We start from the raw sequence: 26198 nt of genomic DNA on the forward strand, positions 1-26198 counted from the left end.
CCCTCCCACCTCGATCAGCCCCTCCCACCTCGATCAGCCCCTCTCACCTCAGTCGGCCCCTGCCCCCACCTCGATCAACCCCATACCTCGATCAGCCCCTCCCAACTCGAGCAGAACTTCCCCCACCTCGATCGGCCTCTCTCCCACTTCCATCGACCCCTTGCCCACCTCGATAAGCCCCTCGTATGGATCCTCGCCCACCTCAATCGGCCCCTCACCCACCTGGTGCAGCCGCTCACCCTCCTCGAGTAGCCACTCCCCCACCTTGATTGGCCTCTCCTACCTTGATCGGCCCCTTTCCCACCTCGATTCGCCCCTCGCCTGGCCCTCACCCACCTTGATCGACCTTCACCCACCAGGTGCAGCCCCTTACCCACCTCGATCAGCCCCTCGATTTTGGTTTTGTTTTGGGTTGATGTTGCTCTGTATTGTATCAGATGCGGTTTACAAGTCCGCGCATTTCTAGTTGTGAAAATTCCTCTTTTGAAGGTACGTCTCTCTCATTCCTGGTAAATATTCTAATTGTGATCTCCCTTTACCTAAAGTCTGAACATATTTCAGATGTAGCATAGTACGCTCAGTAAATGTCCCACTGATGATCACTGTCTATTTGGATAGGTGAACAAACAGGAAAGACTGCTTATGAAGCCTCTCTATGACAGATATCGGAGTATCAGGCAGCTTCTGTCTCCAGCAGCAGCAATCCCCACTATTGTAAGTACAACACAACGGACAGGATTCTCTGTCCAGCGACGCCGAAATCGGGGATCTCGATCGGGCGGAGAATCGGGCGGCAGCCAAAAATGGAGGCCGGTGCGAGGCGGAATACGGAATGTCAGGCTCCGGTGCCTTGACAGTAGCATGAATGCGTTCAACGCTGCATGACATCGTGGGCATGCAAATTGTACAGTAAACGCCGTTGGCATGTGATTAACGGGCCAGACCCGACAATTTCCACGTCTCCCGTAATACTCCGCCAGAAGGAATAACCGACGTCGAGGTTCACTTGTATTATTTAAAACTGGGATACAGGCACCACCGTGGCTGCTGAGGGAGAGCGGGGGGGTATTAAAAGTGTCCAACGTCCCTATAGTGTGCTGACAGTAGTGCCGCTTTTGCCAGTGGTGGGGGGAGTAGCGGGTGTGGCCAGGCGGGTGGGCTGTGGGGTTGTGATGGATGGGCATGTACCACCATTGCTGCAGCCTGCAAGGCAGCCATGCAGCGGCTCACGCCGCTGACTGCCCACTGTGAACCTAGTGCCATTGTCTGTACGGATGTCACCCCAGGCCACCCCCCCCTAGGAACCCTCCGACCCCAGCCAACCCATCAACAGGATGGGCATGCTCCAGCGCTACCAGTGTCATTTCTTGGCTGGGCTGAGTGTGCGCGGGGAGGGGAGTGCCTACATGGAGCTCCTGCTTGTCTGGACCCCAGTGAATCATACACCAGCAGTCATTTGGATTGCACTAGTTCCACCTGGTGCCTGTGCTATTCCATTAGGATGTCCTGAATTGCGCCAGGATGGGCGCCACTTTTGGGGCCATAGAACTCATGCGATTCAGGCCCAGCATCAGTACTTAGTCTCTGAAATGGAGAATCTGGCCATTGTGAAGTGCTTTATTTGTTTTCATGAGGGTGACAAATATCCAACTGGTGGCTGCACCAGGTTTCCCCAGACAAATGGCATTTATTCTGCCACAAGCAATGGTTCTTACTCACGTGCAAAGTCCTAACCATGAGACCCTAATAATTTACAAACATACGAGCAAGGAGCAGGAGTAGGCCATTCAACCCCTCGATCCTGCTCCACTATTTTATAAGATCATAGTTGATGCGATAGTAATCTCAAATCAGCTTCCGGCCTATCTATGATGCACGGTAGCACAGTGGTTAGCACTGTTGCTTCACAGATCCAGGGCCCCAGGTTCGATTCCCAGCTTGGGTCACTGTCTATGTGGAGACTGCACGTTCTCCCTGCGTCTGCGTGGGTTTCCTCCGGGCACTCCGGTTTCCTCCCACAAGTCCCGTAAGACGTCCTTGTTAGGTGAATTGAATATTCTGAATTCTCCCTCTGTGTACCTGAACAGGCGCCGGAATGTGATGACTAGGGGCTTTTCACAGTAACTTCACTGCAGTGTTAATGTAAGCCTACTGTGACAATAAAGATTATTATAATCACCACCCCCTTGTTTATCAAGAACCTATGCACTTCCCTTAAAAATATTCAAGAAGTCTGCTTCCACCACCATTTCAGGGCGAGTCCCAAAGACTCACGACCCTCTGAGAGAAAGAATTTTGTCCAATCTCCATTTTAAATGGTGACCCCTTATTTTTAAACCGTGACCCCCGGTTCAAGATTCTCCCACAAGAGGAAACATCCTTTCCACATCCACCCTGTCAACACCCCTCATTTTCGTTTATATATCGTCTTTAACACAGTAAAGTGACCCGAGGTTTTTCACAGTTCATTCTGAGTCGAAGGTCAAGACATTAGAGCAGGTGGCTAAATGTTTGGCCGAAGAGTTTAAGACCCAGGCAGCAGAGTTTTGTATGAGCTCAGGTTTACAGAGAGTGAGGAGTGGGAGGCCGAGGCGAAAAGCATAGGCGTAGTCAAGCCTAGTGGTAACAAAGACATAAATGAGGGCTTCAGCAGGCAATGAGCTGAGGTAAGGGCAGGGACGGCCGATATTCTGCAGGTGGAACAGTATTGCACCAGGCTGCACCTCCATGCCCACTTGAAACTGATGGTCCCTGAACTCATTTGGGATCCTTCTGCCCAAGGGAGACTCCCATACCATCTGGACTAGATTTGAAATGAATTGAAGTGTCAAAGTCTAACCCAAGCAGGTGCTTTTTAAAGCAGAACCACTGTTAGCAGTAAACATGTGGTGCAGAAAGCCACGTTATTGCAAAAAAAGATTTCTCCTAAAGTTGATGCCGTTATATATTTAGTCATATGTCGGAGATGTATGGTTGGGAAGAGTTGCAAAGTTGACATTTTGGCTTCTTTAGGAAGAAGAGGGTTCTGATGAAGAAACCATTCTGAAGAGCTGTGAAATATCTTCCAGACCAACAGCTGACTTCCCTTTCCAAGAGTTTGTAGATAATGTTGATCATCCAGATGAAGATCATGAACGTGGATTTCTTTCTCCTCCGGATGAAAAGAAAGACACCAAGCAACCGTCTGCTTCACTTTCGAATCTGCATGAAGCCTCCATGTAAGAATTGGCAATATTGTTTTTTCTCTTGTCTTTCTTATTTTAACTCTAGGTCAGATTAAATTGAAACAAGGTTGTGTTTTATTGATTAGTGGTTTTCTATGAACTTGGTACTTGGAATTTGTACCTCTGCAGATGAGTATGTGATCCATGGGATGCTGTGGAGTTTATCTAATTGTGGCTTAATGTGTATCGATTCATATATTTGTGTCTTTGATGTGGGAAGTGAATGTAACTGTTTTGTTATGCTCTTGACGTAGCAAAAGCTGCTTCCTTGATGTACACTCTGACAAAGGAAGGTTCAGACTTGGAGATAGCTTTAACACATTTATTACTGTTAACGATTCTCCTACTTGGATTCGACTCTCCTGTTAATCCTGTCACAGCTACTCAGACTAACTAACCAGTCTGCTACAATCCACGTGGTGGGTGTGATGTGTTTCAATCAACCCTGTCTATACTCACTAAGTGTCTCCCTGGAAAGAGAAAGATCAAGTGTGCTGTGTCCTTTTATATGGGTAGCCCCCTTGTGGTAGTGTCACCTCTGTGTGTGTCTTGACTGCCCATTGGTCGTGTCCTATCTTACTGACCTATTGGTTGAATGTCTGTGTGTCATGATGTCTCTGGTGCTCCCTCTAATGTTTATCTAGTCTTAGTGTATTTGCATTAACCCCCTGTGTATTTACAGTGATGCATATCACCACATCCCCCCTTTTTTCGTGTTACATATTTTGTACAGTGTTAAAGAAAATTGAACACAATAGGTAGATAAGTGATGCTATGTACAAGTTATGATGACTGTGATGACTATACAATATGATACAAGACCAAATAATGGTTGCGATGACTTTGAGGATAAGACAATACAAAATAAAAGTTATGAGTCCAATAGTTCATGAATTTATATGGTCTGGTATAGAAGTGTCAATGGTGACGTTGTCATTCCCTTGTGAACGCCGTCAGTGTCCTGGTGTTTGGTCATCAGGAGGTGTTCAAGTGTTCAAATCACTTCATTGACTGATTTGGACTCTTTCTTTCGATGCTTGTGGTGGTAATTCTTGATGGCATCTGTCCTGAAAGCCGGGTTGCCTGTTGGTAGTGTAGCAAACGTGAATTGGTAAGATGCATCGTCCTGCCATGGTATGTCATTGTACTGAGCTGAGCAGTAACAGTGTCCCTCATTTGCAGAGTTGTACCGTGTCGTACCAGTCGTAGTCCCATTGTTGTTGTTTTTGTCGTGCTTGTTGTCGACGTTGTTGCCTCTGGTACGCTTCTTGTTATTGTCTTTGATGTTGTTGTGTTGGTTGGTTTTGTTGTCGTGTTTGCTGCGCTCAAGGACCACACTCTGTGGATAATATGAGTCCTTCACACAGTTACTCGTGTCAGCGTCCTTTGTGGCATCTGCTGTCTCCTTGAGCGTGCCGTCACTGAGTTCGCAGCGCTCCCCGTCTGGAGTCATGTCCGGCCTACTTGTATCAGCTTTGGCTTGTCGATGCTCACCGCCTGGAGTCGTTTCTGGTTCACCTGTGTCAGCTGAGATTTCCTGATGCTCCCCGTCCGGAGTTATTTCAGGTTCACTTGAGTCAGCCGAGGTTTCTTGATGCTCCCCGTCCGGAGTCATTTCAGGTTCACTTGATTCTTCTGAGGTTTCGTGATGCTCCCCATCCGGAGTCAAAACGTTCAGGAATGCATTTGCTTGTGGAGAGGCTCGAGCGGATGAGGTTTGAATTAACGTGGTGTCACCGGACTCACCAGTAGTCTCACTGTGATTGTCGAGTGCCTCTGTACACACTAGCTGAGGTCTGTCATGTTGCACATCTGGTATGGGAAGTGGGAAGCCGTCGTCACTTGTCACATACAGTGGATAGAGCCTCAGTGTCTTCTTGTCGTTCACTTGAGCGTGGTAGACTGTCATAGTCTTCTTGCTGTGCACTTGAGCGTGGTAGACTGTCATAGTCTTCTTGCTGTGCACTTGAGCGTGGCAGACTGTCATAGTCTTCTTGCTGTGCACTTGAGCGTGGTAGACTGTCATAGTCTTCTTGCTGTGCACTTGAGCGTGGCAGACCTGCATCGCCTGCTGCTGGTTGCTCAGAGGAGGTTGCTAGATCATGCTCATGTTCATGCAAGGACAGCGCTCTGGAGTCTTGCGTTCCTTCCATCGTGGAGTCTGTCCACGAGCTCGCTTTGGAGGCTTGTGTCACTCCCTCTGTGGAGTCTTGCAGCGTTCCCTGTGTGGAATCGTGCATTGGTCTCTCTGTGGAAACTGTCATCACTTCTTGTTCATGCAAGGACTGCGCTCTGGAGTCTTGCGTTGCTGCTATCGTGGAGTCTGTCCACAAGCTCGCTGTGGAGGCTTGTGTCACTCGAGTCACTTCTGGTTCATGCAAGGACTGCGGTGTGGAGTTTTGCGTTGCTTCTATCGTGGAGGCTGTCCACGAGCTCGCTGTGGAGGCTTGCGTCACTGGAGTCACTTTCTGTGTGGAGAGGTACAGTTGTCTCGCTGTGGAGTCTTTCATCGCTTTCTGTGTGGAGGCTGGGACCCTTCGTGGTGCGTGGACCACTCTCTGTGTGGAGTCGGGGACTCTTCACGGTGCGTGGACCACTCTCTGTGTGGCAGCAGGCCGCTCTCTGTGGGCTTGTACCGCTCTCTGTCTTTTGGTGTCAGGCCGCAGCATAATCCTGCACTCACGAGTCAGGATGTCGTATATGGTGGGCTGAAGATCCTCAAATCCGAAGAACACATCCGCGTCTGTGTCGGATTCGTCACTGTGCAACACATCTCGTCGCGATTCGGATTTGGTAGTGGGGTCGCCATCTCCAAAGATGAAATCATCATCTGAGTTGTAGTCTTCTAGGACCATATCATCACGTTTTGTGTCGGAGCTGTCATTGGGCTCGCGATGTCCAAAGAAGAAATCAAGGTCTGAGTCGTAGTCTTCAAGGACTGTATCATCTCTTTGGGCGGTGCTAACTGCTTGTTGCAGGGTTCTGCGGAGGTTACTTTCAACTTCTGGTCAAAGTTCAGGCATTGTGCTGTCGTTCCAAGTGAAAGAATCTTGTTTTGAGGCTTAAAATTTTTTCTTTCTTGTTTTGGGACATTTCCCCTTTAAGTGGGCGTGGTCCAGGGCCTCATGAAGCGTGTGAAAATTCAGAAAATGAAGCATAGGAAGCGATTGTGCATGTGCAGATCGCTGTTCCTTTACTTTGCGCCCTTCTCTCAACTGCGCATGTGCGGCACCTTTTCCAAGATGGCCGCCAATCAAAATTGTCCTTCATTGCTCGCCTCCCTCGGCCTCGTGGTTAGTATTGGCTCCTCGTTTACCATTTTCTGTTGCTTTCTTTGTGTTTTCCTCGCAGTATTGTTCAAACTTGTCCAGGACTGTCTGGAAGTCTCCCTTTTCTTACCCTCTGGAGTACTTGAAGGTTTTGAAGATTTGTTCTGCATTTGCACCCGCAATTGTGAGCAGAAGCTCTGTCTTTTCAGCATCGGCCACGTCATGTAGGTCGGCTGCTACCAGAAAAATCTTGAATCTCTGCCTGAACGCACGCCAGTTTGCACTGAGATTGGCACCTGAGCCGCTGTGGAACCGGAATCTCGATCAATTGCCTGGGTGCTGTTGCTGGTTGTCACGGTTTGCTGAGTTGTAACTATATGGATTTAAACAGTCACTCACTGGTACCATGTTTTGTTATGCTCTTGACGTAGCATAAGCTGCTTCCTTGTACACTCTGACAAAGGAAGGTTCAGACTTGGAGATAGCTTTAACACATTTATTAAACTGTTAACGATTATCCTACTTGGATTCGACTCTCCTGTTAATCCTGCTCTCGCGACTCAGACTAACTAACCAGTCTGCTACAATCCACGTGGTAGGTGTGATGTGTTTCAATCAACCCCGTCTGTACTCAACTAAGTGTCTCCACTGGAAAGAGAAAGATCATGTGTGCTGTGTCCTTTTATATGGGTAGCCCCCTTGTGGTAGTGTCACCTCTGTGTGTGTGTCTTGACTGCCCATTGGTCGTGTCCTATCTTACTGACCTATTGGTTGAATGTCTGTGTGTCATGATGTCTCTGGTGCTCCCTCTAGTGTTTATCTAGTCTTAGTGTATTTGCATTAACCCACTGTGTATTTACAGTGATGCATATCACCACAGTAACAACAGGAAGTATGCCCAGATACAAGAGTTCCAGTTTCTAGGCATATGCTGTAACCTTTCCAGTCTGGAAATGTTTAATTGGTAACACCATTTATTTATTTGGGAATCTTTGAGTAGACCCAGGCAACCCATGACATCATTTTAATATAGTACTTCAAGAGTGGAAGAAACAGTAAACACAATAAGTATACACAAATATAAGTAACACAAATCGTATTGCTGTTTTATGATAGTTTATCACTGTTTTGTGCTTCTAGTGAATATTTGTATCCATGGTGATTTTCCAAATTTGTGGTTCGGGATTCTAACGCATTCATAAAATTCTGAAATGATTTGGCCCCAGGCATTCTAGACTGGAGAGTGCGTGCATTTCTATATATTACAATGTTGGGTATTACCAGACTAATTATATTTCTAGTAGAGATGAAATATTTCTCATTTTAGTCTGTAAATCTGATCAGTGACTATGTTTCCAAATGAGTAAGAGGTAATTAATCCAACAAACACAAAACTTTGAGTAAGACATGTATACTCAGAATATGTCTTCCTTTTTCCTGAGCTGAGGGTTCCCACCCACTGTGATTGACCCATCTCTTGCACCTCTGCCCTCACTCCGTCCCCTCCCTCCCAGCACTGTGACAGGGTCTCCTTGAACTCATTTTTTACCCCACCAGCCTCCGCATTCAAAGGATCAGCCGCTGCCATTTCTGCCATCTCCAGCATGATACCACCACCAAATACATCTTCCCCTCACCAGCCCCCTGCCCCCCATCAGAATTCCAGGGGCCATTCCCTTTGTGATACTCTGGTTTCACCCCGCCATCACCCCCAACACATCATCCCCCTTTCCAAGATGCCTTCCCTTGCAATCGCAGAAGGTGCAACACTTGCCCCTTTACCTCCTCCCTGCTTCACTGTTCAAGACTCCAAACACTCCTTTTAGGTGAAGCAGCATTTCATTTGCACCTCCTTCAATTTGGTCTACTGTATTTGCTCCCGATGCAGTCTCCTCTACATAGGGAAAACTAAACGCAGACTCAATGCAGACCCTAACCTTCCTGTCGCTTGCCATTTCAACTCACCATCTTGCTGTCATGCCCACATGTCCATCCATGGCCTGCTACAATATTCCCGTGAAGCCCAATGTAAACTGCAGGAGCAGCAACTCATCTTCTGATTAGGTACTTTACAGCATTCTGGATTAACATTGAGTTCAACAACTTCAGACCATGAATTCTCACCTTGACCTTGACCCCTTTTTTCTGATCCAATTTTTTTCCTCCAAATGACATGCATCACCGGTCACTTGTTCTTAAGTTTTGCTTTCGCAGAGCATTGACCCATGTTCTGAGATTAACACATTCTGCTATCTTAACTTTATGCCACTATTAGAACCTTCTTCAGTCTTTAACACTACCATTAACACTCCCTTTGTCTTGTGTTCCATGAGATCTTTGCCAAATCTCTCTGGAACTCCCATCTAGCCCTGACCTTGGTTTTGTTCCACCTGCTCCACCCTCCTTTTTAAAAAAAATATATTTATTAAAGTTTTTTAACAACACAATTTTTCTCCCTTACAAACAATAACCCCCCCCCGTAACAGAATAACAAGAAATCGCACTGAGCAAGATATATACATGGCAAAATGGTATATTTACATAGCTTTATACACTGGCTCTCTCCTACACGTGCCAGTTTCCTCCACCCTTCATGTTATCTCTTGCTCATCCATCCCCCAAAGCACCCCCCCCCCCCCCCGGGGTTGCTGCTGCTGCGTACCGACCTTCCTCTAACGCTCCGCGAGATAGTCTAGGAACGGTTGCCACCGCCTGTAGAACCCCTGCGCAGACCCTCTCAAGGCAGACTTAATCCTCTCCAGCTTTATGAACCCAGCCATGTCGTTTATCCAGGCCTCCACGCTAGGGGGCTTCGCCTCCTTCCACATTAGCAAGATCCTTCGCCGGGCTACTAGGGACGCAAAGGCCAGAGTGCACTCCTGCACTCCCGGTTTGTCCACTACTCCAAATATCGCTAGCCCCCAGCTTGGCTTGACCCGGACTTTCACCACCTGAGATATTGCCCCCGCCACTCCTCTCCAGAAACCCTCCAGTGCCGGGCATGACCAAAACATATGGACATGGTTCGCCGGGCTCCCTGAGCACCTTCCACATCTGTCCTCTACCCCAAAGAACCTACTCAACCTCGCCCCCGTCAAGTGAGCTCTGTGAACCACCTTAAATTGTATCAGGCTGAGCCTGGCACACGAGGAGGAGGAATTAACCCTACTTAGGGCATCAGCCCACAGACCTTCCTCGATCTCCTCCCCCAGCTCCTCCTCCCATTTACCCTTCAACTCTTCTACTAGCGCTTCCCCCTCTTCTTTCATCTCCTGGTGTATTGCCGACACCTTGCCCTCCCCAACCCACACACCCGAGATCATCCTGTCTTGAATTTCTTGTGCCGGGGGCAACGGGAATTCCCTCACCTGTCGCCTCACAAAAGCCCTCACCTGCATATATCTAAAGGCATTTCCCGGGGGTAACTCAAACTTCTCCTCCAGTGCCCGTAGGCTCGCAAATGTCCCGTCAATGAACAGGTCCCCCATTCTTCTAATTCCGCCTGATGCCAGCTCTGGAACCCCCCGTCCATCTTCCCCGGGTCAAACAGGTGGTTACCCCTGATCGGGGACCACACCGAGGCTCCCACTGCACCCCTGTGTCGTCTCCACTGGCCCCAGATCCTTAACGTTGCCGCCACCACCGGGCTCGTGGTATACTTTGACGGCGAGAACGGCAGCGGTGCCGTCACCAACGCCCCCAGGCTCGTTCCTTTACAGGACGCCATCTCCATCCTCTTCCATGCCGCCCCCTCTCCCTCCATAACCCACTTGCGGATCATCGCCACATTTGCTGCCCAGTAGAAGCTCCCTAGGTTTGGCAGCACCAACCCTCCTCGGTCCCTACTGCGTTCCAGGAACCCTCTCCTTACCCTCGGGGTCTTATTCGCCCACACAAACCCCATAATACTCCTACCTACTCTCTTAAAAAAGGCCTTGGTGATCACAATGGGAAGGCACTGAAACACAAACAGAAACCTCGGAAGGACCACCATTTTGACCGACTGCACGCTACCCGCCAGCGAGAGCGGTAACATGTCCCATCTTTTGAAGTCCTCCTCCATTTGGTCCACCAACCTCGTCAGATTCAGTTTATGTAGGGCCCCCCAACTCCTGGCTACCTGGATCCCCAGATACCGAAAACTCCCCGCCGCCCTCCTCAGCGGTAGGTCCCCTATCCCTCTTTCTTGGTCCCCTGCCTGTAATACAAAGAGCTCACTCTTCCCTACATTGAGCTTATAGCCCGAAAATGCCCCAAACTCCCTTAGAGTCTGCATGACCTCTACCATCTCCTCCATTGGATCCGCCACGTACAGCAACAGGTCATCTGCATATAGCGACACCCAATGCTCTTCTCCCCCTCGGACCACCCCCCTCCATTTATTAGACTCCCTTAATGACATGGCCAAGGGTTTGATCGCCAATGCAAACAACAGGGGGGACAGGGGGCACCCCTGCCTCATTCCTCGGTACAGCCGAAAGTACTCCGACCTCCGCCGGTTCGTCACTACACTCGCCACCGGGGCTCTGTGAAGGAGCTTAACCCAGCTGATGAACCCTCCCCCGAACCCAAACCTATGCAGCATGTCCCAGAGGTACTCCCACTCTACTCGGTCAAAGGCCTTTTCCGCGTCCATAGCTGCCACTATCTCCGCCTCTCCCTCCTCCAATGGCATCATTATCACGTTTAAGAGCCGCCGCACATTAGTGTTTAATTGCCTGCCCTTTACGAATCCCGTCTGGTCCTCATGGATCACCCCCGGGACACAGTCCTCATTCCTCGTGGCTAGCACTTTTGCCAACAGCTTAGCGTCCACATTGAGGAGCGAGATCGGCCTGTACGATCCACATTGCAGTGGGTCCTTATCCCGCTTTAGGATCAAAGAAATTGTCGCTCCCGACATTGTCGGGGGCAGGTTCCCCTCCTCTCTTGCCTCGTTAAAGGTCCTCACTAGTAGCGGGGCCAACAGGTCTACGTACTTTCTGTAGAACTCCACCGGGAACCCGGGGCCTTCCCCGCCTGCATACTCCCCAAACCCTTGCTCAGCTCCTCCAACCCAATTGGTGCCCCCAAACCAGCCACCTCTTGCTCCTCCACCCTCGGGAATCTCAGCTGATCTAGGAATCGTCTCATCCCCTCTTCCCCCGCTGGGGGCTGGGATCTGTACAGCTCTTCATAAAAGGCCTTGAATACCTTGTTTATTTTCGTCGCACTCCAAACCGTGGCTCCCCTTCCATCTTTGATTCCCCCTATTTCCCTCGCTGCCGTTCTCTTACGGAGCTAGTGTGCCAGCATCTGACTAGCCTTTTCCCCATACTCGTAGGTCACCCCCTGCGCCTTCCTCCACTGTGCCTCCGCCTTCCCTGTGGTCAACAGGTCAAACTCCGTCTGGAGCCGTGTTCTTTCCCCAAGTAATCTTTCCTCCGGGGCCTCTGCGTATCTCCTGTCCACTCTCAAAATCTCCCCCACTAACCTCTCCCTTTCCATGCCCTCTGTCCTCTCCCTATGAGCCCTGATGGAGATTAGCTCTCCCCTGATCACCGCCTTCAACGCCTCCCATACCACCCCCACCTGCACCTCCCCGTTGTCGTTGGCCTCCAAGTACCTTTCGATACACCCCCTCACCTTCCCACACACCACCTCATCAGCCAGCAGTCCCACATCCAGCCGCCACAGCGGGCGTTGGTCCCTCTCCTCTCCCAGCCCCATTTCCACCCAGTGCGGGGCGTGGTCCGAAATGGATATGGCCGAATACTCCGTCCCCTCCACCTTCGGGATGAGCGTCCTGCCCAGAACAAAAAAATCTATCCGGGAGTAGGCTTTGTGCACGTGGGAGAAGAAAGAAAATTCCCTGGCCTGCTGTCTTGCAAACCTCCATGGATCCACTCCACCCATCTGATCCATAAACCCCCTAAGCACCTTGGCCGCCGCCAGCCTCTTTCCAGTCCTTGATCTGGAGCGGTCCAGTGCTGGGTCCAGCACTGTATTGAAGTCCCCTCCCATTATCAGGCCTCCTACCTCCAGGTCCAGAATGCGCTGCAACATGCGCTTCATGAATCCTGCATCATCCCAGTTCGGGGCGTATACGTTTACCAACACCACCCACGTCCCTTGCAACCTACCACTCACCATCACGTATCTCCCTCCATTGTCCGTTACGATAGTCTTGGCCTCAAATGACACATGCTTTCCCACCGATATTGCCACCCCTCTATTCTTCGCGTCCAGTCCCGAGTGAAATACCTGTCCTACCCATCCTCTTCTTAACGTGACCTGGTCCGCCACCTTCAGGTGTGTCTCTTGGAGCATAGCCACGTCTGCCTTCAGTCCCTTCAAGTGCGTGAACACTCGAGCCCTCTTCACCGGCCCATTCAGGCCCCCCCGCCTGCCGACTAGCCATCTCCTTTTCTGGGCCAGTCCCGTGTCCGCGTCTCCCTCACCCTCCAGTCCCCCAACCGGGGGACCTCCGTCCCGGCCACCTCTTCTGTGTCCCATTCCCTTTCGACCAGTGCAGCAGCAACCCTTCCCCCCCCCCCCCATTCACCCCCTCCACCCCCCCTTCCCTCACCCCCGCTAGACCCCTGTCTAGCTATTTTGCTCCCCCCATATCACTCCCGTAAGTCAGCTGACACCTGCTGACCCCGGCTTCCCCGCCGTCCCTTTGACCCCCCCGTGTGGGAGTCTCTCTATCAATATGCGTTCCTTCGTTCCCCTTCCAGCCTTTCTTCCCGCGCGCGGGAAAAAACCCCGCGCTTTCCAAAGCCTGCCCGCCCCCTCTGGCGCAGCTCCTGTCGCGACGTTGTCTCTCTCCCCCAGCCCATGTAACATTTCCTGCGCATGAGTGACCCCCTATATACAACAACCATGACACATCAACCCTCAAACATCCCCCCCCACCCTCACAAACCCTCTAGAGTCCAACTTTTCAGTTTGTATGAAGGTCCACGCCTCTTCAGGCGTTTCAAAGTAGTAGTGTTGGTCCTTGTATGTGACCCACAATCGCGCTGGCTGCAGCATTCCGAATTTCACTCCTTTCCGATGCAGCACCGCTTTGGACCGGTTGAAACCCGCTCTCCGCTTTGCAACCTCCGTCCTCCAGTCCGGGTATATTCGGATCTCTGCATTGTCCCACTTGCTGCTCCGCTCCTTCTTGGCCCATTTCAAGACCCTCTCTCTGTCCGTGAACCGGTGAAATCTGACCACCATCGCCCTTGGCGGCTCATTTGCCTGGGGCTTCCTCGCCAGCACCCGGTGTGCCCCGTCCAGCTCCAGCGACCTCGAAGGGGCCTCCGCACCCATCATCGCCCCGATCATCGTGCCCGCGTATGCCACGGCATCGGCCCCCTCCACTCCTTCTGGGAGACCCAGGGTCCGCAGATTCTTTCTCCTCGACCTGTTCTCCAGGTCTTCGAATCTTCCCGCCCACCTCTTGTGTAGCGCCTCGTGCCGCTCCACTCTCACCGCCAGGCCCAAGAGCTCGTCCTCATTCTCACTCACCCTTTTCTGGACCTCTTGGATCTTCACCTCGTGGGCCTTCTGGGTTATCCCTAGTCCTTCAATTACCACCAGCATAGGCGCCAGCATCTCCTTGCGCAGCTCCTCGAAGCAGCGCTTGATGAATTCCTGCAGCTCCGGCCCGCATTCCGCTTTGTCCCCGGCCGCCGCCATTTTGATTTTTTTCCCTCGCTTCTCCCGCTGCTCCAATGTCGCTTTTTTGGCCGTTGCACTTCTGGTCCGGTCCATAAAAGTTGGAGGGGGACCTTGCTCTTCACTTCCCCATGGGTTGTCGTCAAATAAAATTCCATTGGGGCTCCTCCAATGAGCCCGAAGGTCCGTAGTAGCGGGAGCTGCCGAATCGTGCGGCTTAGCTCCGCATAGCCGCAACCGGAAGTTCCACACTCCTTTTTAACAGTGTAAAATCCATCATATTTCCCCCTCCCTTTAACTCCGAATAAAAGTCATGCAGACTCGAAAAGTTAACTCTTCTTCTCACTCCACAGATGCTGAGACCCACTGTGCTTTTCCAGCATTTTCTGCATTTAGTCCAGATTTTCAGCATCCACAGTATATTGCTTTTATATTGGCTATCTATGTCACAAAACCTTATGGATTTTCGGGGCCAAGACTGGCATATGTGAACTGCTGCTGAGAAAGACTATCAGTGCTATTAAATGTCATTTGTTCAGTGAATAATCAGCTATCTCAGTACTCAACCAAAATCAATAACTTGACATTAGATACCACTGTCTATTGAAACTCTACTCGCCAATGAATTTTTAATTGGTTTACTGTAATGAATAATTAACTATACTTCTTTACAAAGTACCAAAATTATCACACACAGGTAGGAAAGGATGCAAGAGTTCCCCATATGTGAAATGCCTGACAACAGCTGGTAACACTGTGCGGGCTTCCCCAATCCAGCGCTCCTGGCAGAACAAGCCACTCAACTCGGAGAAATGAAGTGTTGCAGTCCATGTTATTCATAGAATTTACAGTGCAGAAGGAGGCCATTCGGGTCTGCACCGGCTCTTTGGAAGAGCACCCTACCCAAGGCCAACACCGCCACCCTATCCCCATAACCCAGTAACCCCACCCAACACTAAGGGCAATTTTGGACACAGGGCAATTTATCATGGCCAATCCACCTAACCTGCACATCTTTGGACTGTGGGAGGAAACCGGAGCACCCGGAGGAAACCCACGCACACACGGCGAGGATGTGCAGACTCCGATCAGACAGTGACCCAAGCCGGAATCGAACCTGGGACCCTGGAGCTGTGAAGCAATTGTGCTATCCACAAGGCTACCGTGCTGCCCTGTAGTGGCATGTAGTGCACTGCCCTGTAGTGGCATAACCTGTAGTTATCTGACTGTAGTGCTTCTGAGCAATGCTCCGCGCTTGCAATTTTCCCCCCATGCTTTTATCCCCAAGGGAAAATTAGAAGCTAATTGATTTTTGCAATAAGTGGCTTTTTAAAAGGTTAATTCTGAGGGTGGGGCATTGCTGGCATGACCTATCCATAGTTGGCTTGAGAAATTGGTGATGGCGCCTTCTGTTTAAACCGAGACCATACTGTTAGGTAGTGACTTCCAGAATTTTCATGCAGTGACAAGGAAGGGACAGTGGTATATCCAAGTCAGGATGGTATGTGACTTGGGAGGGGAACATGGATGTGACGGTGTCCCAAGCTTAGAGGCAGCATTAGTGCAAAACCAGAAAAGGTAGCCTGTTGACCCTAAATAAGCTTATCCATAGGGAAACAATGAGACCAAATGGACAGGCCAGCAGCATTACAAAAAACAGAAAATACTGGACAATCTCTGCAGGTCTGACAGCATCTGTGGAAAGAGAAGGGAGCTAACCTTTCGCGTATGGATGACTCTTTGTCAAAGTCCAGCATCCGCAGTAATTTACTTTTATCTTCGTGTCTCCAGCATCCACAGATGTTTCGTTCAGAAAAATAAAGCAGTACCTAGAAAGTTGGGTAATTTCACTCACACTAACTTGCGCCCTTAGAGTAGGCTACACGGGCATCTGTCATTGACTCAATCAAGGATATGGGGCGTGATTCTCCGAGCCCTGCGCCGGGCCGGAGAATCGGCGCAACTGTGCCCCGATGCCGTCGTGCAATTCTCCGAGGTGCGGAGAATCGGTGCAATTTGCGCCGGCGCGTTTGACGTGGCGCTGGCCGTGGGCCGATGGAATCGGCTGTGCCGCCGATTCTCCGGCCCGGATGGGCCGAGCGGCCACGCGGAAAAAGCAGAGTCCCACCGGCACCGTTCACCCCTGGTCGCTGCCGGCGAGAACTCTGCGCGAAGGGTCGGGGGGCGGCCTGTGGGGTGGGGAAAAGCGTTCCTTCACCGGGGGGGCGGGGGGGGGGGCCTCCGATGGGCGTCTGGCCCGCGATCGGGGCCCACCACCTCTTTCCCCCCCCCCCCCGGGCCTACTTTGTTGCGCGGCCGGCCCCTGAACCCCTATGCCATGTTGCTTGGGGGGCGGCGTGCTGAATAAGTCCCCCACGCATGCGCAGGTTGGCGCGGCGCCCATTTGCCGCCGGGAAGGGAGGCTCGGGCAGCGTGAACCGCTCCAGCACCATGCTGGCACCCTGTGGGGGACAGAATCGGTCATCCCCGCGCCCGTTTCGCGTCGTCGTGTAATGCGACGGTGTTCACGACGGCGTGAATACTTAGTCTCCATTTTGGAGAATCGCCCCCATGGTGTTTTTTTTTAATGCAGTTTATAATGATCTAGAATCCATTGTTTGAAAGGCGGGTGGGAATAGATTTCGTCATAACCTGCGAAAGGAAATTGGATAAAACCTCCGAAATGGAGAAATTCTCATGGCAATCATGACAGGACATGGTAATGGGACAAATTGGCGCAGGCAGAATGGAACAACGAGCCGGCTGTATCATTTTTACAATTCCAGAATGAATTCCAGAATGACGTGGAAGGATATGGTGATAAGATTACATGAAGTAGAGTGATAAGAGGCTTGTGTGGAGCGTAAATCAAGGCATAGATCATTTGGGCTGAATGAGCTGTTTCTGAGCCTTATGCACTTGTTCAGTTGGGTAGTATTGCCTGATGTTATGATGGAAAGTGCTGTGCAAACCAATTCCTAAAGGGAAACTTGGCAAGCTATCACAACTATTTTTCATGTATTTTACTACGAGAAGCTATGTGTACTGAAGTCAGGAGCCACAAATCCCTGGTAACACTTTTGGAGATTCTAAATATTAAATTAAAACATTTATTAACAAATGAAAAAGTTAAACACACATGATTATATTTACACAGTCAAAATTAGTCTGAGAGAACATTTCTCCAAAAAGAGTCTTTTTTTTGGTTAGTTAGACTCTCACTCCTTTGGGCAACAATCCCCATAGATATTTAATCTACAGAAAAAAAAAGTTATATAACCACAATGCACCTACTGTTGCTGTAGGAATCTGCTGGGGAAAATTCCAAAAATTTTAAAACAAAACCATTTCTGGGGGAAAAAACGGACAACCTTTCTGGGATGGCTGAAAACTGCCTCACTTTGGTTCTTCTCACAGCTCTCTTCCAGCCCAAAGCAGACTTCAGGTCGTACATGGCCGCACCTCAACACAGCTCCCAACCTATCTATAAATATGTTTTTTCTCTTTCATATTTTCCCATCGTCCTTATCCTTCTTTGAAATTTACATTTCCCAGATTTTTATCATAGAATCCCTGCAGAGCTGAAGGAGGCCATTCGGACCATCGGGCCTGCACCGACCTCCAAATAAGCACCCCGACCAGGCCCCCCACCGTATCCCTGTAGCCCCGTAACCCCACTTAAACCACCCATCCCTGAAATCTAAGGGAGAATTTTGCATGGCCAACCCACCTAACCTGCACATCTATGGGTTGTGGGCGGAAACCAGAACACCTGGAGGTAACCCACGCAGACAGGGGGAGAACGTACAAACTCCACACATAAAGTGACCCAAAGCCGGAATTGTTAATGGGTCTCTGGCACTGTGCCCCCCCCCCCCCAATGTTTTCCTTACGGCTACCACTTTCAGGTCAAATAAAACTTAATAATTTTGCCTCATTTATCACTAACCTTTTCCAGTTTTAAACTGCTGTTTACGTCCCTTTGAAATGTAACAACTGAACACAGCAAACCTTCTTTATCTACGAATACAAATTTCTACCCATTTCTTATTTACCTGGGGTACATTCAACTCGGCCCATTCAGCTCAAATGCCTGTCTTTCACATCTAGACCCTCTGACGTTCTAAACCTTCCAGCACACACACACAGCACACGCCTGCTTAGTGGACTAACACAATATACTCCAAAAATATTAAAATAAGAACATTTTCTTCACACCAAGTATTGGTGCCAACCGGGGATCAGTATTCACAATCTCTCCGAGTTGCATGGTTGTGTATTCAAGTTCCACCTGCACAGAAACCAGGGGCAGGATGCTCCGCCCCACCGCCCCACATTTCTGCCTCACCATGCCAGCGGGATTCTCCGTCACGCCGGCCGGTCAATGAGGTCTCCCATTGTGGTGCAGCCCCACGCCGTCGGGAAACCCCTGGCAAAATGGAGCATCCCGCCCCAGATCTCGGCTCACACTTCAGTGCAGTACCAGGGGAGTGCAGCTCTGTCTGAACTGTGGCCTTTTAGTGATTTGAAGCTATTTGAAAGAAGATCAGGCGAGTTCCCTCTGGTGCCCTGGCCAATGGGAGATGGCAGAGGATAAATTAATGCTGTTAATTTTTGACTGCCAAAAATATTTTTTTGATAACTGTGATGCTCGGAGGTTGTGAAACACGCTTTCTAAATGTAAGAATTTCTTTAATTTGGGACTGCCTTTTTTCCCCTCTAATTATGATGTGGCAAAAATTCATATTCGCACAATCTGTCAGTGTCACATATAATGCATTTGTTATTGTACAGGCCCGAACTGCTGGAACATCTTCGTGAAACTCGAGCAGAAAAGAAGAAACTCCGCAAAGCTCTCCGGGAGTTTGAAGAGCAATTTTTCAAACAGACAGGAAGGTAAGTAGGAGCAATTATCAGCTGTCAATGAATACATTACCAAGTTACCAGCAAAACGGGACTTTGTTCAAAAAGAAATATAGGAATGAAAGACTTTTGACAATTTTGTTTATTTGAAAATAATTAGAAAATGAAACAAAAGCTGACGATTAGTTGCAATCTTTCATCCCAACAACTTTTTAAATACCGCAAACCAAAGACTGTGTTAGCTGCTAAAATATCACTTAAAATATTTGTTTTGTGTTTGCCACATCTCCATTGTCCAGTTGCTGTATGCGCAGGCACGTGTACACACACAATGTACCACTCAACACATACACACAGCACCTCTCAGCACACATGTACACGCACACACTGTGCCTCTCAGCACATACATACACGCACACTCAGCACCTCTCAACAGACCCAGTCGCGCACAGAGCACCTCTTAGAACACACACAGAGCACTTCTCAACACATGCACACCACACACCACCTTTCAGTAGACACACACATCTATACCTCTCAGCACAGACACACACAGCATCCCTCAGCACAGACACACACACACAAACAGCACCTCTCAGCACATACACAGAGCATGTATCAGTGCAGACACATACACAGCACCACTCAGCATCTCTCAGCACAGACACACACACACACAGCACCGCTCAGCACAGGCATACACACACACAGCAGCTCTCAGCACAGACACACATACACAGCACAGACGCACATACACACATCAAAGCCAGCAGACACGCGTGCGCGCGCGCACACTCAAACACACACCTCTGAGCACAGACATACATACACGTGCACACACAACCTCTCCGCAGACACACACAAAGCATCCCTCAACACAGACATACACACACACAGCAGCTTTCAGCACAGACACACATAGACAGCACACACACATGCATACACAGCACCACTCAGCGCACACCCAGGACTTCAGCACAGACACATATACACAGCACGTCTCAGCAGACACATATACATACAGCGCCCCTCAGCACAGACACGCATACAAATACAAAGCACCTCTCAGCACATACACACGTCACGTCTCAGCACATACACACATACATGCACACACAGCATCTCTCAGCAGACACACACACAAAGCACCTCTCAGCACAGACACATACACACGTCACGTCTCAGCACATACACACATACATGCACACGCAGCATCTCTCAGCAGACACACACACAAAGCACCACTCAGCACAGACACACATAAATGCATGCACAGCACCACTCAGCACGAACACACAGGACCTCTCAGCACAGACACACATACATACACGTCTCAGCACAGACACATTAGAGCTGGCTTTTAAAACAGACGAAGGCAGGCAAGCAGCACGGTTCAATTCCCGTACCAGCCTGCCCGAACAGGCGCCGGAATGTGGCGACTAGAGGATTTCCACAGTAACTTCATTTGAAGCCTACTTGTGACAATAAGCGATTTTCATTTCATTTCATATACATACAGCACCTCTCAGCACAGACAAACATACAAATACAAAGCACCTCTCAGCACAGTCGCACATATATACATAGCACCCGTCAGCACAGACACGCATACAAAAACAAAGGGTGGGAATGGAAGGATATGGACTCCGTAAGTGCATACAGTTTTAGTTTAGGCAGGTACCATGGTCGGCGCAGGCTTGGAGGGCCGAAGGGCCTGCTCCTGTGCTGTATTGCTCTTTGATCTTTGTTCACACAAATGCCAGGCAATGACAATCTCCTACAAGAGAGGTTGCAACCTTTGATCAGAAACTGAACTGGACTAGCCATATTAATACTGTGGCTACCAGGGCAGATCAAAGGCTAGGAATCCTATGGCGAGTAACTCACCTCCTGACACCCCAATGCCTGTCCAAATCTACAAGGCTCAACTCAGGAATATGGGCGGCACTGGAGCTCAGTGGTTAGCACTGCCGCTTCACAGCGGCACCAGGGTCCCAGGTTCGATCCACGGCTTGGGTCATTGTCTGTGTGGAGTCTGCACGTTCTCCCTGAGACTGCATGGGTTTCCTCCGGGTGCTGAGATTTCCTCCCACAAGTCCCAAAAGATGTGCTTGTTCGGTGAATTGGACATTCTGAATTCTCCCATCGTGTACCCGAATTGGCGCCGGAGTGTGGCAACAAGGGGCTTTTCACAGTGACTTCATTGCAGTGTAAATGTAAACCTACTTGTGACAATAAGGATTATCATTATAATTGAACTTGCCTGGATGAGTGCAGCTCCAACAACACTCAAGAAGCTCAACATCATCCAGGACAAAGCAGCCCGCTTGATTGCTCCCACTTCCATGAACATTCAAACCCTCCACCACCGACAAACTGTGACAGCCGTGTGTACCATCTACAAGATACACTGCAGTAACTCACCAAGGCTCCTCAGACAGCATCTTCCAAAGCCACGATCACTACCATCTAGAAGGACAAGAGCAGCAGATATCTGAGAACACCACCACCTGGAGGTTGCCCTCCTAGTCACTCACCACCATGACTTAGAGGTATATCGCCATTCTTTCACTGCCGCTGGGGCAACATCCTGGAATTCCATCAGCACAGAACTCTATCCCTAACAGCACAGTGAGTGTGCCTACACCTCAAGGACTCCAGCGGTTCAAGAAGGCAACCCACCACCACCTGCTGAAGGGCAACTAGGGATGGGCAATAAATGCTGGCCTAACATCCCGTAAATGAATTAAAAAATAATACACACACGTAGCGCACCCCTCAGCACAGACACACCTCAGCAGACATATTCAGACAGCACCTCTCAGCACAGACACACAAACAGGCACTCATAGCACCTCTCATCAGAAACACATACACAAACAGACACACATACACGAACACACACACCACTCAGCACATACACAACACGTCTCAGCAGACACACGTACATGCACACACATCCTACCAGCAGACACACATACATACACAAAACACCTCTCAGCACAGACACACATACACATAGCAAGTCTCACCAGACACACATACATGCACGTACATTTTAACAGACACACATACGCATAGCGCCTCTGATATACCATCAACTCACAGCAAGACCATATGGACAAGTGAACGAATGCTTTATTACACAAAGAACTAGCCTGCCAGCAACCTCTGTCCAAATGAGCGCCACCCACTGGTCACAGGACTATATACCGTCTCCCGGGGGGGGCGGCGGCGGAGCCAGAGGTGGAGCCCTCTGGGGTTCCAGCTCAATCCTTAAAGGTTAAAGGTTACACAGGCACCACATCTCCTGGTGAATACATTTCACCACATTCACCCCCTGTTTAAAAAAAACAAAGTCCGGTGGGGGTGACATGGGTCAAATGTCCAGTCTATCTGGAGGCCGGAGCGTCCTTTTAGACCTCCTCAGCTCTGGTGGTGCGGCGGGCACGCAAGTCGTAGATAATGGTGACTCCGAGAGCGTGTTGTTCGGAGCTTCTGCCCGACGTGTCGGAGACAGTTGCAGGGTAGTGGTCGGCAGGCGGGTGGCGGGTGGCTGCTGTGAAGGCGTGGGGGGCAGTGCAGGCACAGGGGGCGGCGTAGGCATGGGAGGACACAGGAGCCCCAGGGGGGCGAATGAGACATGGTTGGTGGCGGTAGGCGATGCCAGGATGCGGGGGGAGCACGTTGGCAGGGGAACCAGCAGGCGCCAGGTCCCGTAGGGAGACTGTATCTTGCCGTCCGGCTGGGTGCACGGCGTAGGCGTAATGGGGTTTGCGTGCAGCAGCTGGACCCTCTCGACTAGGGGGTCGGTCTTATGGCTCCTCACATGCCTCTGGAGAACGACAGGCCCTGGAGTTGTCAGCCAGGATGGAAGCGAGTCCCCGGACATGGACTTCCTGGGGAAGACAAACAAGCGGTTGTGAGGGGTCTCATTCGTGGCTGTGCAGAGGAGCGACCTAATGGAGTGGAGCGTATTGGGGAGGACCTCCTGCCAGCGGGGAACCGGGAGACTTCTAGAACGGCCTTCCATACCGTCGCGTTCTCCCTCTCCACCTGCCCGTTTCCCTGCGGGTTGTAGCTGGTAGTCCTGCTCGAGGCGATGCCCTTACCGAGCAGGTACTGACGCAGCTCATCGATCATAAACGATGTGTCCCGGTCACTGTGGATGCATGCAGGGAAACCGAACAGTGTGAAGATGCTGTGCAGGGCCTTTATTACTGTGGCCGCAGTCAGGTCGGGGCAAGGGACAACGAAAGGGAAGCGGGAGTCCTTGTCAATGACGGTCAGGAAGTACAGATTGCGGTTGGTGGACGGGAGTGGCCCCTTGAAGTCGATACTGAGGCGCTCAAAGGGCCGGGAGGCCTTTACCAGATGGGCCTTGTCTGGCCGATAGAAGTGCGGTTTGCACTCTGCGCAGACATGGCATCCCTGGTCATGGTTCTGACCTCCTCGGTGGAGTAGGGCAGGTTGCGGGTCTTAACAAAATGGACAAACTGGGTGACCCCTGGGTGGCAGAGATCGTTGTGGAGAGCCCGCAGTCGGTCCTCCTGTGCGCTGGCGCAAGTACCGCGTGACAGGGCATCTGAGGGCTCTTTGAGTTCCCCAGGACAAAACTTGATATCGTAGGTGTAGGTGGAGAGTTTGATCCTCCACCTCAAGATCTTATCGTTTATAATCTTGCCCCGCTGTGCATTGTCAAACATAAAGGCTACCGACCGTTGGTGAACCTCTTACCAGCTAGGTAGTGCCTCCAATGCCGCACAGCTTCCACAATGGCTTCCGCCTCTTTCTCGACAGAGGAGTGTTGAATCTCGGAACATTGAGGGTTCTAGAGAAGAAGGCTACGGGCCTGCCCGCCTGGTTGAGGGTAGCAGCCAGGGCGACGCCTGACGCATCGCTCTCTACCTGAAAAGGGATGGACTTGTCCACCGCGTGCATGGCGGCCTTCGTTATATCGGCCTTGATGCGGCTGAAGGCCGAGTGGGCCTCAGCCGTCGGGGGAAACGTAGTGGTCTTAATAAGTGGGCGGGCTTTGTCCGCGTAGTTGGGGACCCACTGGGCGAAGTATGAGAAAAGCCCCAGGCACCGTTTGAGGGCCTTGAGGCTGTGGGGAAGGGAAAGTTCCATGAGGGGGCGCATGCAGTCGGGGACGGGCCCCAGGACTCCGTTTTCCACGACATAGCCGACTATGGCTAGCCGGGTTGTGCGGGAAATGCACCTCTCCCTATTAAATGTGATGCACGATCAATTACACAAAGACGAGAGCTGGATGCAAGCGAGGCTTTATTACACTGAGATGCGTGGCCTCCTACAGCAGCTGGTTAAGTGGCTGCTGTACGAGGAGCACACATATTTATACTCCGCCTACTGGGCGGAGCCAGCAGGCAGGGAACTACCCCCGTACCTGTAGTACAGGGCCTTACCTCAAAGCACCTAATATATACATCAGTGGTGACTACCACATTCACCCCCTGTTAAAATTGAGTCCGACGTGGGTGGTGGAGAACTATATACAAGTAGATGTTTTAAAGTACAGAAAAAAAATTGAGTCCCACGGGGGTGGAGGAGCATTGTACAGAAGGATGATGTTTTGTTTTTTTAAGAGTCCCGATCAAGTTCCAGGTTCAGTCGGTCCGGAGCCTTGATCTGCCGTTGGTAGCGCCGCAGTGATGGCGGCGATTCCGGTGTCGGTCTGGTCTTTGGTGACTCCGGGAGCATGACAAAATCCTCTTCATCCTTGGGCGTGGGCAGGAGGAGGACGGATTGTCCTGGGGCGGGGGTTGCGGCTGGGTGCGCCGGGGGAGGGGAGGGTGGCGCCGGGCCGGAGTGGTGTGTGTGTGGAACCTGCTGGTGCCAGGTCCCAGAGGGAGACAGTATCTTGGTGGCCGTCGGGTACGCTACTGATGCGCGATCAATTACACTCAAGACGAAGTGATTTCATAACTGAAGGCTTTAATCTACTAGAACTAGTTCCCCAGCAGCTTTGGTACAGAAAGTGAAGGCTGCTGGGACGGCATCGTTTCTTGGACAGGCGGAGCTATGTAACAACAGCCAATGGTAAACTCCTGGGTTTAACCAATGGTCATCAGCCTCTTGGGTACCGCAATACCTGGTACTACCACATTCACCCCCTGTTAAAAAAGAGTCCGGCGGGAGTGGTGGCCAGTGGTAACAGTCGCCTTTAACATGGTATGATCAGGTATGGAGGTACCGTGCTGTCGAGGATATTTACAAAGTGTTCGTTCACAGTTAAAGTCACAGCGAAGCAATCAGTCGATCGGGTGGCCTGGTCGTCCTTCTGGAGCATTTGGGCTTCGGTGGTGATTTTGGTGGGGGTCCCGGTGGTTGCAACTCCGGGAGCGTGGTTTCGGCCTCCCTGGCAGCTTTGTCACCCCTCGGCGGCGCTGTTGGGGCAAACAGTTGACATGGCGCGGTGGGGGTGGGGGGGGGCGCCTGTAGGGGGCGAGGATGGGTGGGCGGGCCTAGGCAGGAGCGGCGGGAGTACTGACCCTCCAGTGAGGTGGTGGTGGTGGGCGGGGGGGGGTAATGGTTCAGGTGCACGTGGGGTTCCGGAGGCCGGCCGTCAGGGAATGCCACGTAGGCGTACTGGGGGTTAGCATGCAGCAGGTGGACCCTCTCGACCAACGGGTCCGACTTGTGCGCCTGCACGTGCTTCCGAAGCAGGATGGGTCCGGGTGTCGCCAGCCAGGTTGGGAGCGATGTCCCAGAGGAGGACTTCCTGGGGAAAACAAGGAGACGTTCATGAGGTGTCTGATTTGTGGTTGTACAGAGCAGCGACCGGATGGCGTGGAGGGCCATCGGCAGGACTTCTTGTCAGCGGGAGACTGGGAGATTCCTGGACCGTAGTGCCAGTGGAACAGTCTTCCAGACCATTCCGTTCTCCCTCTCCACCTGTCCGTTTCCCCGGGGGTTGTAACTGGTCATCCTGCTCGAGGCGATGCCCTTGCTGAGCAGGAATTGACGCAGTTCGTCGTTCATAAAGGAGTACTCCCTACCCGCTATACGCGGGGAAACCGAACAGTGTAAAGATACCCTGGAGGGCCTTGATGACGGTGGTTGTGGTCATGTTGGGGCAGGGGATGGCGAATGGGAACCGGGAGTACTCGTCAATCACGTTCAGGAAATACATGTTGCGGTCGGTGGAGGGGAGGGGGCCTTTGAAATCCATGCT

General features: G+C 51.0%; 1 protein-coding gene across 21 annotated transcripts in view; it reads left to right on the forward strand.

Moving 5' to 3' along the window:
* Window positions 1–26198, forward strand: part of fam13c (family with sequence similarity 13 member C) — a 304619-nt gene that overhangs the window by 260757 nt on the left and 17664 nt on the right. For all 21 annotated transcript variants that reach the window (XM_072478901.1, XM_072478903.1, XM_072478904.1 and 18 more), the window contains 3 exons: window positions 619–714; window positions 3013–3218; window positions 18935–19036. In XM_072478901.1, the coding sequence (XP_072335002.1) occupies window positions 619–714; window positions 3013–3218; window positions 18935–19036 (404 nt within the window). The remainder of the gene's footprint in view (window positions 1–618; window positions 715–3012; window positions 3219–18934; window positions 19037–26198) is intronic.

Source organism: Scyliorhinus torazame, chromosome 16, assembly GCF_047496885.1.
Source record: "Scyliorhinus torazame isolate Kashiwa2021f chromosome 16, sScyTor2.1, whole genome shotgun sequence".
Taxonomy (NCBI): domain Eukaryota; kingdom Metazoa; phylum Chordata; class Chondrichthyes; order Carcharhiniformes; family Scyliorhinidae; genus Scyliorhinus; species Scyliorhinus torazame.